Source organism: Lagenorhynchus albirostris, chromosome 3 (assembly GCF_949774975.1).
Source record: "Lagenorhynchus albirostris chromosome 3, mLagAlb1.1, whole genome shotgun sequence".
NCBI classification, from domain to species: domain Eukaryota; kingdom Metazoa; phylum Chordata; class Mammalia; order Artiodactyla; family Delphinidae; genus Lagenorhynchus; species Lagenorhynchus albirostris.
Window position 1 is genome coordinate 125106916 of NC_083097.1, and position 13121 is coordinate 125120036.

At 51.2% G+C, this 13121-nt stretch overlaps 1 protein-coding gene across 5 annotated transcripts in view; it reads left to right on the forward strand.

Moving 5' to 3' along the window:
- ABLIM3 (actin binding LIM protein family member 3) overlaps nt 1-13121 on the forward strand; it is a 179141-nt gene that overhangs the window by 140370 nt on the left and 25650 nt on the right. For 3 of the 5 annotated variants that reach the window (XM_060143938.1, XM_060143937.1, XM_060143939.1), the window contains 4 exons: nt 6691-6820; nt 8746-8793; nt 11079-11213; nt 12780-12844. In XM_060143938.1, the coding sequence (XP_059999921.1) occupies nt 6691-6820; nt 8746-8793; nt 11079-11213; nt 12780-12844 (378 nt within the window). Of the gene's footprint in view, nt 1-4445; nt 4602-6158; nt 6189-6690; nt 6821-7499; nt 7599-8745; nt 8794-11078; nt 11214-12779; nt 12845-13121 lie in introns of all 5 variants that reach the window. The other 2 variants (XM_060143941.1, XM_060143940.1) reach the window with 2 other exon arrangements.

The following is a 13121-nucleotide window of genomic DNA, read 5'->3' on the forward strand; positions in this document are numbered from 1 at the left end:
CCTCTTGCAGCCTTTCTCGTGTCAAAGGGCCATGAAGACCAGAAAGGAGGGAAGTGGTCCAGAGCAGGAAACCCACTCCTCATGAGAAGCTCTAGAGACAGTCCCCAAACAAGCCAGCCCTGAGTAGGCCCTGCCCACCATTGCTTCATCATTATTTCACTCCAGATCCACATTCAGTTTCGTCCTCGATCCCTGGATAATGCCCATCGATGAGACTATTTCCTTTCCTTTCTTCCTCTGTTCAAATGAAAAAAAGACGTAAGAGTTATCATTGACTGCAACTTCAATATGGGTCAGCACGGCCATGTGGCTCCCACAAAAGAGAAGAGACTTTGATCACAGGCTGTCCTCATTGAAGATTCCAGTCCAGAACAAGAGAGATGATAGCTCCCCTGGTGCTGTGAATGGGGCCAGACCACAGTAGGATTAATGAGCTTAGTTTCAGAGCCCGCAGGGTGAGAAGGTTACTGACAAACGTGCGCCTGTCTCCAGAAGAGCGTTACCAGACACACCCAGCTGCATAGAATGCCACTACCCCCCAGCTGGCCTCCCTGTGCTTCTGGGAAGCCGCCTTAAATTTTGTGAATTAAGTTAGGCCCAGATGACGTTCACCCTGGCATTCTGGAGGAAGCTCGTAGAGTTGCCCCTGTGAGAAGCAGCCCCGCTACAGGTGAACAGCAGCAGCTGGAGACACCTGCCGTTGTGCCCTTCAAATGGGGGCTTATCCACTGAGACCAGTTACCCCTGGCATATCCCAGCATTGGCCTGTGTCTCCCCTCCCGTATTCTGCTCTCCCCTCCAGCTGCTCTGGGGAATGGCTGCCCTTGTCATGTGAGCCACGTTTTAAGTCAGACCGTTCCACACATGGTTTCCAAATTCGGGGAAGAATCCATCCAACCACTTTTGGGACATTTAGTAACAGGCAGAGAGATCCAGTATTGGTTCAGCGTTCATAAATACGGAGGTTTGGTATTAAAATAGAATGATCAGTGAACCTGGAGGAGGCAAGTTCTTTCAAACTTTGCTCCACTCCCCACTGACTGCTAGAATCATCTCCAGCCCAATGTGTTCTCTTCCTTCCTTCCTGGCTAATTATGTTAGGATGCGTCTGTTCCCTGCCTCCAGACCTAAGGCTCATTTATAACCCAGTAAACAAGGAAGTATAGGAAGAAATATAAATTTAGTATTTTTGAGGTTTGGAGTAAAGTGCCCAGATAAATATTGACAAGTATTTGTCAATATAAATGATAAATATTGAGATGATATTATGATAAATGATAAATATGAGATGATGATAAATATTGAGATGATGAAATGAGATGATCTCAATGATAAATATTGAGATCATGAAAAATGATAAATATTGAGATGCCAAGAGCTCTCAAGGTCAAAACCTAACATCCCATGATAAAAGGCAGCAGTCAATTCAGCAAGTGGACTCTCCTAATAAGGTTCGCTCTACCCACACCCTGCCGAATTGGTACAGTTGTGGGTGTCTGGGCTGGGCAGTCTCTGGCAGAAATGAGATGGCACACCTCAAAGGGTTTAAGTGTGGAGGGAGTGTGTACAAAATTGTGGGCAGGGTCAGGGGACCCACAAGACCTAGTGCGGCATCCAGAGTCAGCAACAGCAGGAGGCTGTCACCACCCTAAGCCTAAAGGGAAGGGCTGGCCAGAGCTGCATCTGTGGCAGAGCAGCCGGGACGGGAGCCAAGTCCATCACGGCCGGGCAGGGCGGGTGCAAGGGAGACATGTACACAGCCCGTCTCTCCACTCAGCCTCAGCCTGCAGGTGCCCCTCGTTAGCCAAACCCAGCTGAAAGCCAGGGAGCCTGTGACACAGTCCGTGGGACCTCAGAGCTCAGACCAGGGCCAGGAGGAGTGGGCAGTGGGTCTCAGGTGAGCAGACAATGAACAGCACGGTGCCCAGACAGCAGTAGGATGGGATGGGGATGAAGGAGTGGAAGGGCCTTGGGAAGTGTTTAAAACATCAACAGTCCCAAGGTCTTTATGAAAGTTGCTCTCTCTATGGCAGTCTTGGCCCTGAGACTTACCTGGCCGCCCAGACACTGGGAGAACGTTATAGGATAATACAGTCTCCTTGGATTCTCTCTTAATCTCCCTCATCTCAGGACCTTGTAAGACACAGTGGTTTTGGGGGACAGATCCTGACTGACCATAGCAGAAACCGGGTGACCAGAAACAGAGGGAATGGCTGGAGGACGCAGATGTGGAAAGGACGTGGCTTCAGGAGCCACGAGATGGAAGCTGTCCTGAGCGGGGGAAGCTGTCTAAGTCCTTGTGGTTCTAGAGGGTTGCACTCAGGCCAAGGCAGGTGGTAGGTAGAGGCTCGCTTCAGTTCGATGCGAGGAGCAGCTCTCTGAGTGCAGCCCTCTGCCAGTTGTTAAGACGGTGAACTCGCCATCCTGGGAAGCCAGGAGAGGCCAGTGGAGGGGGCAGGCTCCCAGGCTAGACTGCCTGGGTTTGAATTCTGGTACAGCTACTTATTAGCTGTGACCTTGGGCGAGTTCACAGATGTCTCTGTGCCTGTTTCCTTATGCAAAAACGAGGATAATATTCGTATGTACTATTAGAGTTGGTGGTTGTATGGATTAACGGAGTTAAACCATATGAGGGACTTAGGATGGAGTCTGGCTCACAATAAGTGGTCATCAAGTGTTAGCTAGTGTTTTACTGCCGTGATTAATTCTGTCTCTACAACCTTCATCATCTTCTTCAAGGATGCTGTGAATGAAGATGCCCTCACTGTGTGGGGTTTGGAAGGCTGGATTCAGCCCTACTGGCTAAGCGGTACAAGTTGCAGAATCTTTTGAGCCTCAGTTTCCTCATCTGGAAAACAGGAATCATATTTTTTTAATTTACTTTTTATTTTATGTTGGAGTATAGTTGATTTACAATGTTGTGTCAGCTTCAGGTGTACAGGTGTACTGTAGCTAAGTCAGCTAAAGTGACTTAGCTATACAGACACATATCTCCATCCTTTTTCAGATTCTTTTCCCATATAGGTTATTACAGAATATTGAGTAGAGTTCTCTGTGCTATACAGCAGGTCCCTGTTGACTGTCCATTCCATGTATAGTAGTGTGTATATGTCAATCCCAAACTCCCAGTCTATTCCTCCCCGCTCCCACCTTTCCCCCTTGGCAGCCATAAGTCTGCTTTCTAAGTCTGTGAGTCCGTTTCTATTCTGCAAATAAATTCATCTGTATCATCCTTCTAGATTACACATATAAGTGATATCATATGATATTTGCCTTTCTCTGTCTGACTTACTTCACCCAGCATGACAATCTCCAGGTCCATCCATGTTGCTGCAAATAGCATTATTTCACTCTTTTTTATGGCTGAGTAATAATTCCATTGTATATATGTACCTCATCTTCTTTATCCATTCCTCTGTCGATGGACATTTAGGTTGCTTCCATGTCTTGGCTCTTGTAAATAGTGCTGCTATGAACATTGGGGTGCATGTATCTTTTCGAATTATGGTTTTCTCCAGATATATGCTCAGGAGTAGGATTGCTGGATCATATGGTAGCTCTATTTTTAGTTTTCTGAGGAACCTCCATACTGTTCTCCATAGTGGCTGTACCAATTTACATTCCCACCAACAGTGTAGGAGGGTTCCCTTTTCTCCACACCTTTTCCAGCATTTATTGTTTGTAGACTTTTTGATGATGGCCATTCTGACTGGTACAAGGTGATACCTCATTATAGTTTTGATTTACGTTTCTCTGATAATTAGTGATGTTGAGCACCTTTTCATGTGCTTTTTGGCCACCTGTATGTCTTCTTTGGAGAAATGTATATTTAGATTCTTTTGAATTTCATTGTTTTACATGTAGGTGTCCAGTTTTCCCAGCACCACTCATTGAAGAGACTGTCTTTTCTCCATTGTATATTCTTGCCTCCTTTGTCAATAGATTAATTGACCATAGGTGTGTGGGTTTATTTCTGGCATTTCTCTCCTGTCCCATTGATCTATATTTCTGTCTTTGTGCCAGTACCATACTGTTTTGCTGACTATAGCTTTGTAATATAGTCTGAAGTCAGGGAGCCTGATTCCTCCAGCTCCATTTTTCTTTCTCATAATTGTTTTGGCTATTTGGAGTCTTTTGTGTTTCCATACAAATTTTAAAATTTTTTTGTCCTAAAAAATAAGAATAATATTGACACTTACTACACAGAGGCATCCTGACATTTGGAGGAGATCATTCCTATACAGCACAGGACCTCACACATATGTTCTGTCAATGTGGTGTCAGCGTGAGCCCAGGTGGAATGAATGACCTGTCTTATTCTCACATTCTGCGAGTCTTCCATCCTAGCTGGAGAAGCTCATACCCCTCTGTGCCTGGCTTTTGTTTCCTCTCCCCTTTTCCGCTTATCTTTCTGCTTCTTTCCTGTCCATTTCCCTCTTCCTCAGGCTAAAGTGGATAATGAGATCCTTAATTACAAAGACCTGGCAGCTCTCCCCAAGGTTAAGTCCATCTACGAGGTACAACGCCCCGACCTCATTTCCTACGAGCCTCATTCCAGATACACGTCCGACGAGATGCTGGAGAGGTGTGGCTATGGAGAGGTACGGCATCTCGCCCTCTCTCTGGGGCTATTGGAGGAGAGGAGGGCCCTCAGGGTCCCCAGGCCCCTCCATCACAGAGACTTCAGCCTCCATAGTGTTGGCCCCCAGACTCTTTTAAACTGGTATTTACAGTCGACACTTAAAAATCAAGTGATTTCATCCAAAATCTGGCTTCTCTTGAAAAATCGGAGCTGGGAACACTACACCAGTGTTTTCCACCACCTAGAGATGGGGAGCAGCTCCCTCTATAGGCAGGACATGGGCTCCCCAGTTCTCCCTGATCTCCACTACTCTCTGAGAACCCCAACATAAAAGCCAAGAACCTGTGACCACTTATCACCTGAGGTGTTGTTTCTCTTACAGTGGAGAGATTTTATACATAGCCTACGGCTCTCATCCCCAGCTGTGCTCAGTGGCCACTTAGGTTTATAACCCCCAGTTAGGTAGGTTCTCTGTGTGCTGCCCCTGGCCTTAAGCCCCTGTGCTCAGAGCAAGAGACACTCATAAAAAGTACACATCAGAAGGCTTTTGAAATCATTAAATGGTTGCTGGACAAGAGAAAGTGTTTCCTGGAGAAGGCAGGGTGGCTGTTACCCTGGAGGTCCTGACAGTTTACATCCCAGGAGGTTTTCTCACCCCACCCCAGGCCCCTGAGCTGAGATCATTAGGGGCTTCAGAAGGAGTCCTGGCCTCATGCGTACTTCACCACTATCCCCTTCCTCTCTAAGGAGAATGGGGTTCCATTTGGTTTAAGAGCCTAATGCTGAGATTCTCTTAAGTTCTGGCCTCTGAAATGGACCAGGAAAAGGGGGCCAAGCGTTTGGTAGAAGCTGATTCTCCTGAAGCCAGAGATGGCAAACTGGGGCCACAGCCAGCCCCCAGATTTGTTTTGTTTCACTCACAGAGTGTCTTTTTAAAATGTAAATGAGTTGTCAACGTTTAAACATTAGGAGATTTCACAGAAGAGTCTGCACTTCTGCCTTGTCTTGGAAACTTAAGAAGCTGTGTTAGCATGGGATGGACGGTCCAGCCTTGCCTGGGTGCCCTGGAGCTGAGCGCCATCCCCTCTGCAGGCAGTGCCTTCCATCCCCAGCTTGCCCCCCACCACCGGCCCAACTCCTGCATTGATGGCATCAGCCTGGCCCTTCCTTGGCCCTGCATTTGGGAGCCTTGCCCTGGGTCCTGTCCTTATGAGCCACAGAAGGGCGTGAACTGGTAGAGGCACAGGGAAGGGCCATGAACTGGCTCTGAGCTTGCGGTGGGGAAGCCTGGGCCCAGGTGAAGACCCTACCGCTTCTTCCCTGAGGGCCCCCGAGCCATCTCATCCCCTCTCTGGGCTGTGGTTTTTTCCATTTGTAAAAAGAGCATAGTCTCAAGGTTTCCTCCCACCCGTGAGCACTGCTGATATTCTGGGGAGCTGAGGCCGTTCTCTGGGGTGGGGGACAAGGGGCAGCTGCAGGCTTCTCTCTGCTCCCTGTAACCACTCTCTGTCCCTCCCTCTTGCCCTCCTCTCTCCTTTCACTCCTTCCATGGCTGCCTTCAAACTTCGCTTCCAAGTCGCTGGGGACCTTATCTCCCTACTCCCAGGTAATTAAACTGGTTCCAGGAGACCTTTTCTATAGTTGTGTCCTTTATGCTGACCAAGCAGACCCCCAATTTCCACCCCCCACCCACTGAAGCCCCTGAAGGTGCTCCCCCAATGCAAGCAGAGACAGGGAGACTTAGAAGCATGACCTGGAGGAAGTGGCAGTGGCTTAAAGGGTATAGAGATGGCTGGGAGCGAACCTTTCTACCCAGAGATGGCCTCCCTGATGCTTCTGTGATCCTTGGCCAGGATTCCAGGGTCCTGACCCACGGGTTCCATTCAAGGGCATGTGAGTGATGGGTGAAGGCCCTGGAAAGTCTCTGCAGCCTTCCTCAGGCTGTGCATGTAACCCAGGGAGGGGGTCTCTGTATTCAGAAGGGCAAAATGGTGCTTCAGCCCCCGGGATCCCAGATTCCATGTCACTTCCCCACCTGACTGCTGGACCCTTGGGCTATAGGCCCCCCTAATTGCAGATCTTGCTTATGGCCCTGCTTCCTCCCCCAGGACATCTATGAGAACCTGGACCTCCGGCAGAGACGGGCCTCCAGCCCAGGATACATCGACTCCCCCACCTACAGCCGGCAGGGCATGTCCCCCACCTTCTCCCGCTCTCCTCATCACTATTACCGCTCCGGTAAGGAAGGGGGACGCTCCCAAAGGGACAGGAAGAGCCAGGGGTGACAACACAGTGCCTAGATGTCCCCAGCTGCTGAGACAGCATGGGGCTTCCCTGGGTTATCTCCATTACAACTTGGTCCTCTGGAGGCTCATGGCCACCCAGGCCTCACTGAGTCCCTGCAGATGCCACTGGCAGGGGAAGAAGAAGGGTACATGGTACTGAGATGCAGCAAGAAGATGGGTGGCGTGCTCCTGCGGGGAGGGGAGTGGCAGAAAGCCCAGCCATCCTGGCTGGTAGAAAACGTCTCCATCCTCATCCTTTGTCCTGTCCCATCCAGAAGGCAGAACCAGAGGGTCAGAAATGGGGAAGTGTCCTGGCCTTCACCTGAGGGCCACCCTGAGGTTAGGGATGAAGCAGGCAGAGCAATTAAGGGAGCGGCCCAGGTGGGGAGCTAAGAGGAGCAAGGATGCCTTCCTGAAGCTCAGTGCTGTTGACTCTTACAACCCACAACATCTGACTTTGGGGTGAAGCAAGACAACAGGGTCAAGCCTGTTTCTGCAGACCCGGTGCATGAGAGCACAGCCCCCATCCCTGCTGTCATCACCTCACTGCTGCCGTAACCACCGCCACTGCATTAATGCCTGTTTTCTCTGTGCCTCTGCTCTCTCTGGGGACCACTGCCTGCGTGCTCCAGGGCCCGAGAGTGGCCGGAGTTCTCCATACCATAGCCAGTTAGATGTGAGGTCCTCCACTCCGACCTCTTACCAGGCTCCCAAGCACTTTCACATCCCAGGTAGGCTGCCAGCCCGGAATTCCTGGCATGGGTGCATGCTCTGTGGGGTCGCTGGGCGCCCTACACCGGCACCGAGGAGAAACTGGGTGCTGGGGACCCTCCCTAACCAGTCACCCGCACTAACTGGCCTCCAGCTCCGACACACCCACTGGCCTTAGCCCACTCCCTAGACAGAACCAGCCTTGATTAGGACCACCAGGAAGCAGCCCAGGGAAGTGCCTTGAATGTCCAAGGGCTGTGATGGGACATGGCAGTGCTGAAGGTCATGGGCTTTTGGGATTGAATCCTTGATTCTGCTGCTTATAAGCTTGTGACCTCAGACCAGCTACTTAGCTTCCCTGAGCCTATGTTGTTCCTTCTGGACAGCCAGGCACTGTTCTGGGTCCTGAAAGTGCAACTGTGCTCAAACCAGCCCAGATCCTTCAGGGTGGTAAAGTTCTAATGTGGGGAGAGAGCTAATAAATGAGTAAACAAATAAGTAAAAGGATAATTTCAGGAGATATAGGTGCTAAACATAATAAAACAGGGCACTGCAATAGAGTGATGGCATGGGGGAGGCTGGGCTATGTGAGGTGGTCAGGGAGGGCTTCTTGGAGGAGGTGACAATGAAGCCAAAAGAGACCCTAGGGAAAAACATCCTGGGCAGAGGGAACAGCAAGTCCAAAGGCCCTGAAACACTGAGCCTGCAGCTAGCCAGCATGGCTGGAGGTGGTGAGCATGAGGTTGCCCCAGAAAGGTCCCATCCAGCCTGCTGGGGAGGAGGGGGTGAGAGTGCTAACTGTGGCTGTGGGGTTCTGGGGACGCCCACGTGGAATGAGGCATGGCTGCTGGGTGGGCACCTTCCCGCATGGGGTCTTGCTGAGCACGCGCCTGCCTTATGCCTTCATGCCCACCATCCAAGCCCCAAGCCCCTGCCTCAGCCCCATTTGAATCCATCCATTCCTTTCCCTTCACCTTTCTTGGAACCTGATGGGATGAGGTTGGAAGCTCACCTTTGGAAGAGGAAGTCCACCGGGGGGAAGATGGGGGAGCCTTGGGAGAAGTTGCTAACCACCTCTCTCTTCTGGGACCCACTGACCAACTGGCTGTCTCCTTTTCTCCTGTCTTTCTCTCTCCTCCCCCTGTCCCTTCCCGGTCTGACTGGCAGCTGGAGAAAGTAACATCTACCGGAAACCCCCGATCTACAAACGGCATGGTATGGTCGGGGGCAGAGAGGGCTTGGCCAGGCAGGGGGAGGGGCAGGGGCAGTTAATCATCTGTGCAGATGGCTCTGTAGGGCCACCAGAGGGACACATACAAGGCTGCAACTCGGTCCTTCTTGTCGGCTGCCCCCCAGTCACTCAAGGTGGCCTTGGGGAGGGGGTTGGTGTCATTTCAAAACGGCAAGGAAGGCCTTGTATCCCCTACATCCTTTCCCACCATCTCCTCACTAGCCCCCTTGCCCTGCTATCTGCTATCCTAAAGCCCATGGTCAGAGAAACCCTTGTCAAATGCATGTAGCCCTGGGAGAATGACACTCCAAGGTGCTGGTACTCAAACTTGGACGTTCGTTAGAATCATGTGGAATGCACAGAGATTCCTGGGCCCACCCCAGACTTAACAAATCCAAATTTTGTATTTGTTACAGTTTCTCCAGGTGATTCTAATGTCCAGCCCAGCTTGGGAACCACTGCTCTAAACTGTTCTCAGTCACCATGTCCTGAGAGTAGACAGAGGCCTGGAGAGGGGATACGGATGAGAAAGGAGCTGAGGGTGCCTTCATTCATTCATCCATATAGTGTTTCTTACAGAACTGTCTGTGGGCCAACTGCACCCAAGAGATTTATTTAAAAAACAGATACCTTGGCCCCCTCCCCTGCCCTAGACTTCCTTAATTAGAAATACTAAGAGTTTGCCCTACGCATCTGCCCTGTAACCAGTTCCATTCACAGTTCCTACCTGTGCTCCCTGTGGGAGCCACCACTGAGACCTGTCCGTTCTTGCAAAAGCACTCAGTTGAATGAGCACTCCCCTTCCTCTGAGGATGCAGAGGCGCAGTTGCCACCCTGTATCACCCTTAGGTACCTATGGGTGCCTGTGGGATCACAGGGGGAACACAGAATTGGACGAGCATGGAGACAGGCAGAAGCAGCCCTGTACTGGGATCTAAACTCACCGGGATGCTGTAGGAGGTGGTACGAGTGTAAACAGTGGCTCTGGGTGCTTACGATCTGACAATTTAGATAAACATCCTCGACTTCATAGCGGACTGGGCTGGGCTCCAGGTGAGTCCTGAGCAGTGCACATCTACCTGTGGCTGCGGAGGACACGCCATGTACTCCAGTGGTCACAGAAAGGCACCAACCCTGACAAAGGTAGTTTAGATTTACATCCAGAAAAGGCCCCCAGGTCCCCAGCCCCTCAGGACTGTGGGATTTTGTAGGTGGGCCTGAGGGGCAGCACCAAAGCAGGCTCAGGAGGAGTCTGGGCTAGAGGTGGATTGTGCAGGTAAGAGGGTGGATGAAACGGCTGGAGTGGGAGGGGCTGCACAGGACCCACATCAAAGAGGATTTGCAAGCTTTGGGAGCAAGTGCTGCTGGCTGGCTGAGAGCCATCCCAGGACCCTCTGCTGCTCTGGCTCCACGGAGCCTAGGGCTTGTCCCTGTAGCTTCTCCCTCCTGAGAAATGATCAGCGGCCCCATCTCCTTTCCCCAGCCCTCTCTCTGACCTGGTCAGTTTCTCACCAGTCTTGGGCGTGACAGTCATTGCCTTGGAAGGTTTTGTGCCTACGGTGGGTTTGATGGTCACCCCCATGTTGTGGACTTCAGGGGGAAGCTTAGAGCTGGATGACACCTCAGCCAGCAGACCAGTTCTGATACAGACAAGGAAACTGAGGTGGAGAGGAGCACGATTTGCCCAGTGCTACAGCTGAGTTAAGTGGCAGAACTGGAACCAGAACCCAGCGTTGCTGACTCCCTGGCCAGTGCTCCTTCCCTCAGGCCATCTAGTCTCCCCCAAGCAGGATGTGTCATTTCAGTATGAGGAGAAAGGTGACCTGACTCAACATACAGCAGGCCCTGCTTGGCGATCCCACCCAAGATGTGGCTCGAATCCACAAGGCTGGCTTCTAGAGGGTGAGGAAGGACTCACCTGGGACCTGTCTAATCTTACTTAAAGGAGCCACGGCCTTAGTGTTCACTTAGGAGAGTCTGTGGAATTGGTAGAAGGAGCCCTGAGCTGGGGTCTGATCCAGTTCTGGTCTAACTTGCTGTGTGGTCTGAGCAAGACCCTTCCCCTCTCAGGTGTTCAGATTCCCAACCGTAAAATGAGAGGCTTGGCCTCAGTGCTTTTCCAGCTCCGATGCTCCGTGTCCCAGACCCTGGCCTGGACGTGGCCTCACTCCCCAGGGCTGGAGCCTGGCTGAGACAAGGGAGAGTATGTCCAGTACACTCTTCTAGGACATACTGCCTCCCTGAAGCTCTCTCTTTGGGTCCTTTACAGGTGATTTGTCGACAGCAACCAAGAGCAAAACAAGTGAAGACATCAGTCAGGCCTCCAAGTACAGTCCAGCCTACTCGCCAGACCCCTACTATGCTGCGGAGTCTGAGTACTGGACCTACCACGGGTCCCCCAAAGGTATCACCCCTCACAGGGGAGCCAGGACCAGAGCCCCATCACCTGCGCCAGGGACACAGGGCCAGCACAGACAGTTGCCCACTCCTTCACACGATAGTTCATTTATTCATTCAGCAAACAGGTACTAAGGGCAGCCATGGGCCCTAGGGAGATACTAGGAAGCAAACCAGATCAGGTCCTTGCCCTTGTGTATGAGACATCGGCCCCAACTGAAGAGGGAGGTGAGGTACAGGAGGTAGAAGCGCTGATGGTAGGGGCATGCTGTCCAGTCTGGAAGATGACAAAAGCTGCTCAGATGCAGAGCCTCAGCTACCACAGGAAGGGTGAGGAGCAGGGAAGCCAGCAGAGTGTTGAAATGCACCTGCAAAGACCCAAGATGGGAGGGTAGGCTCCACTGGAGCAAAGGAATGGCTGTCAGCTCAACCTTGAGCTCAGAGAGGGAGGGGAGGGGGTGGGGGATGAGAGGCCAGATCCCACAGGGCCTTGTGGGTTGAGGTCAGGATTTTGGTCTTTATCCAAAATAGGAGGAAGTTGTTTAAAGTGGTGACATGATCAGATTTGTGTTTTTAAGAGACCAGTTTGGCTGTAGGTGGCAAATGGTTTGGAGAACAGAAGAGAGAGGATGTTGGGAGATGGAAGTCTCTCACGGGCACCCTGGCAAGGGGTCCTAATGGTCCTCAAGGTGCCATCCCACCTAACCAGACATCCCAGGCTGTTTCTCTTAAGTATGTGGAGGAGTTGTCAGCAGGTGCCACTTTGATTGAACACATACCTTTAGTAATGAATGTCCATTTTGAACGAAGCTTCATGGGAGCTCAGAGATGACCCTGTGCCGCCCTCAAAGAATTCTCCACTTAGAAAAGGGATAAGACACAAGCACAACTATAACCCAAAGTGGACAGTCATCAGTGCCCATGGGAGATAGTGTTCAGAGGCTGCACAGGCAAGAGAGACCAGACCCAACAGGCATGAGGGGGGAGAGGAGGATCTTAGATGAGACTGTTTCAATCACACACACACACACACAAAGAAACAAAAAAAAAGAAAAACCACCTCCAAAAGCTTTAAGCCAAAACAGAGATTTCTGGGTCATGTGACTGAAAGTTTTTGAGGCATAGCTGGATCTAGAGGTAGATGAACATCATCAGGACTTGACCTGTCCTGTGGGTTGGGTGGCTCCAGTCTCAGGCTGATTCTGCCCTTATCATGGGAAGACGAGTTCTGGCAGGTCCAGATTACCTCCCATCCTTGGCAGAAAGAGGGCTTTTTCTCCTACCAGCGGCAGGAAAAGTCCCAACGTTGAGGTTTATTAGATCTGTCTGGGCAGTCAGCTTCACCTGCACTTTCCAGCCCAAGAATGGGAAGGGATGCTGGCCATCTCAGTATAGGGAGATCCATGGTGGAGGCAGTTCACCAAAGTGCACTTGTGCGGGGTCACTCAGCTAGAAACTGGTGGAGCCAAGAGGCCCCCCACCTGTCAAGGCTGTACTGCCCCCCATGCCCTCTCGCCTGAGCAGGCTGAGTGGGAAGCATGGGCGGGAGCTGATCCTAGCTGTCTTTTGGCAGTGCCCCGAGCCAGAAGGTTCTCGTCTGGAGGAGAGGAGGACGATTTTGACCGCAGCATGCACAAGGTAAGCAGGCCACACCACTGAGTGAGATGCTGAGGATTTTTTCATTTGTGAGGGACAGAAACCAAATCCAAACTCACTCATGATAGAAAAGAGAAATGCAAAACTTGGCAAAACTGGAAAGTCAACTGGTAGGATTAGCTGCAGGTACAACTTGATCCAGCTGCTAAACAAATTGCCACAGGGAAATTCTCTCTCTCTGCTCTTACGCTGGATTGCCTCTGCATTGGCCTCATGCTCAAGCATGTCCTTCTCACGTTGTGGTCAGTGGATGCCAGTG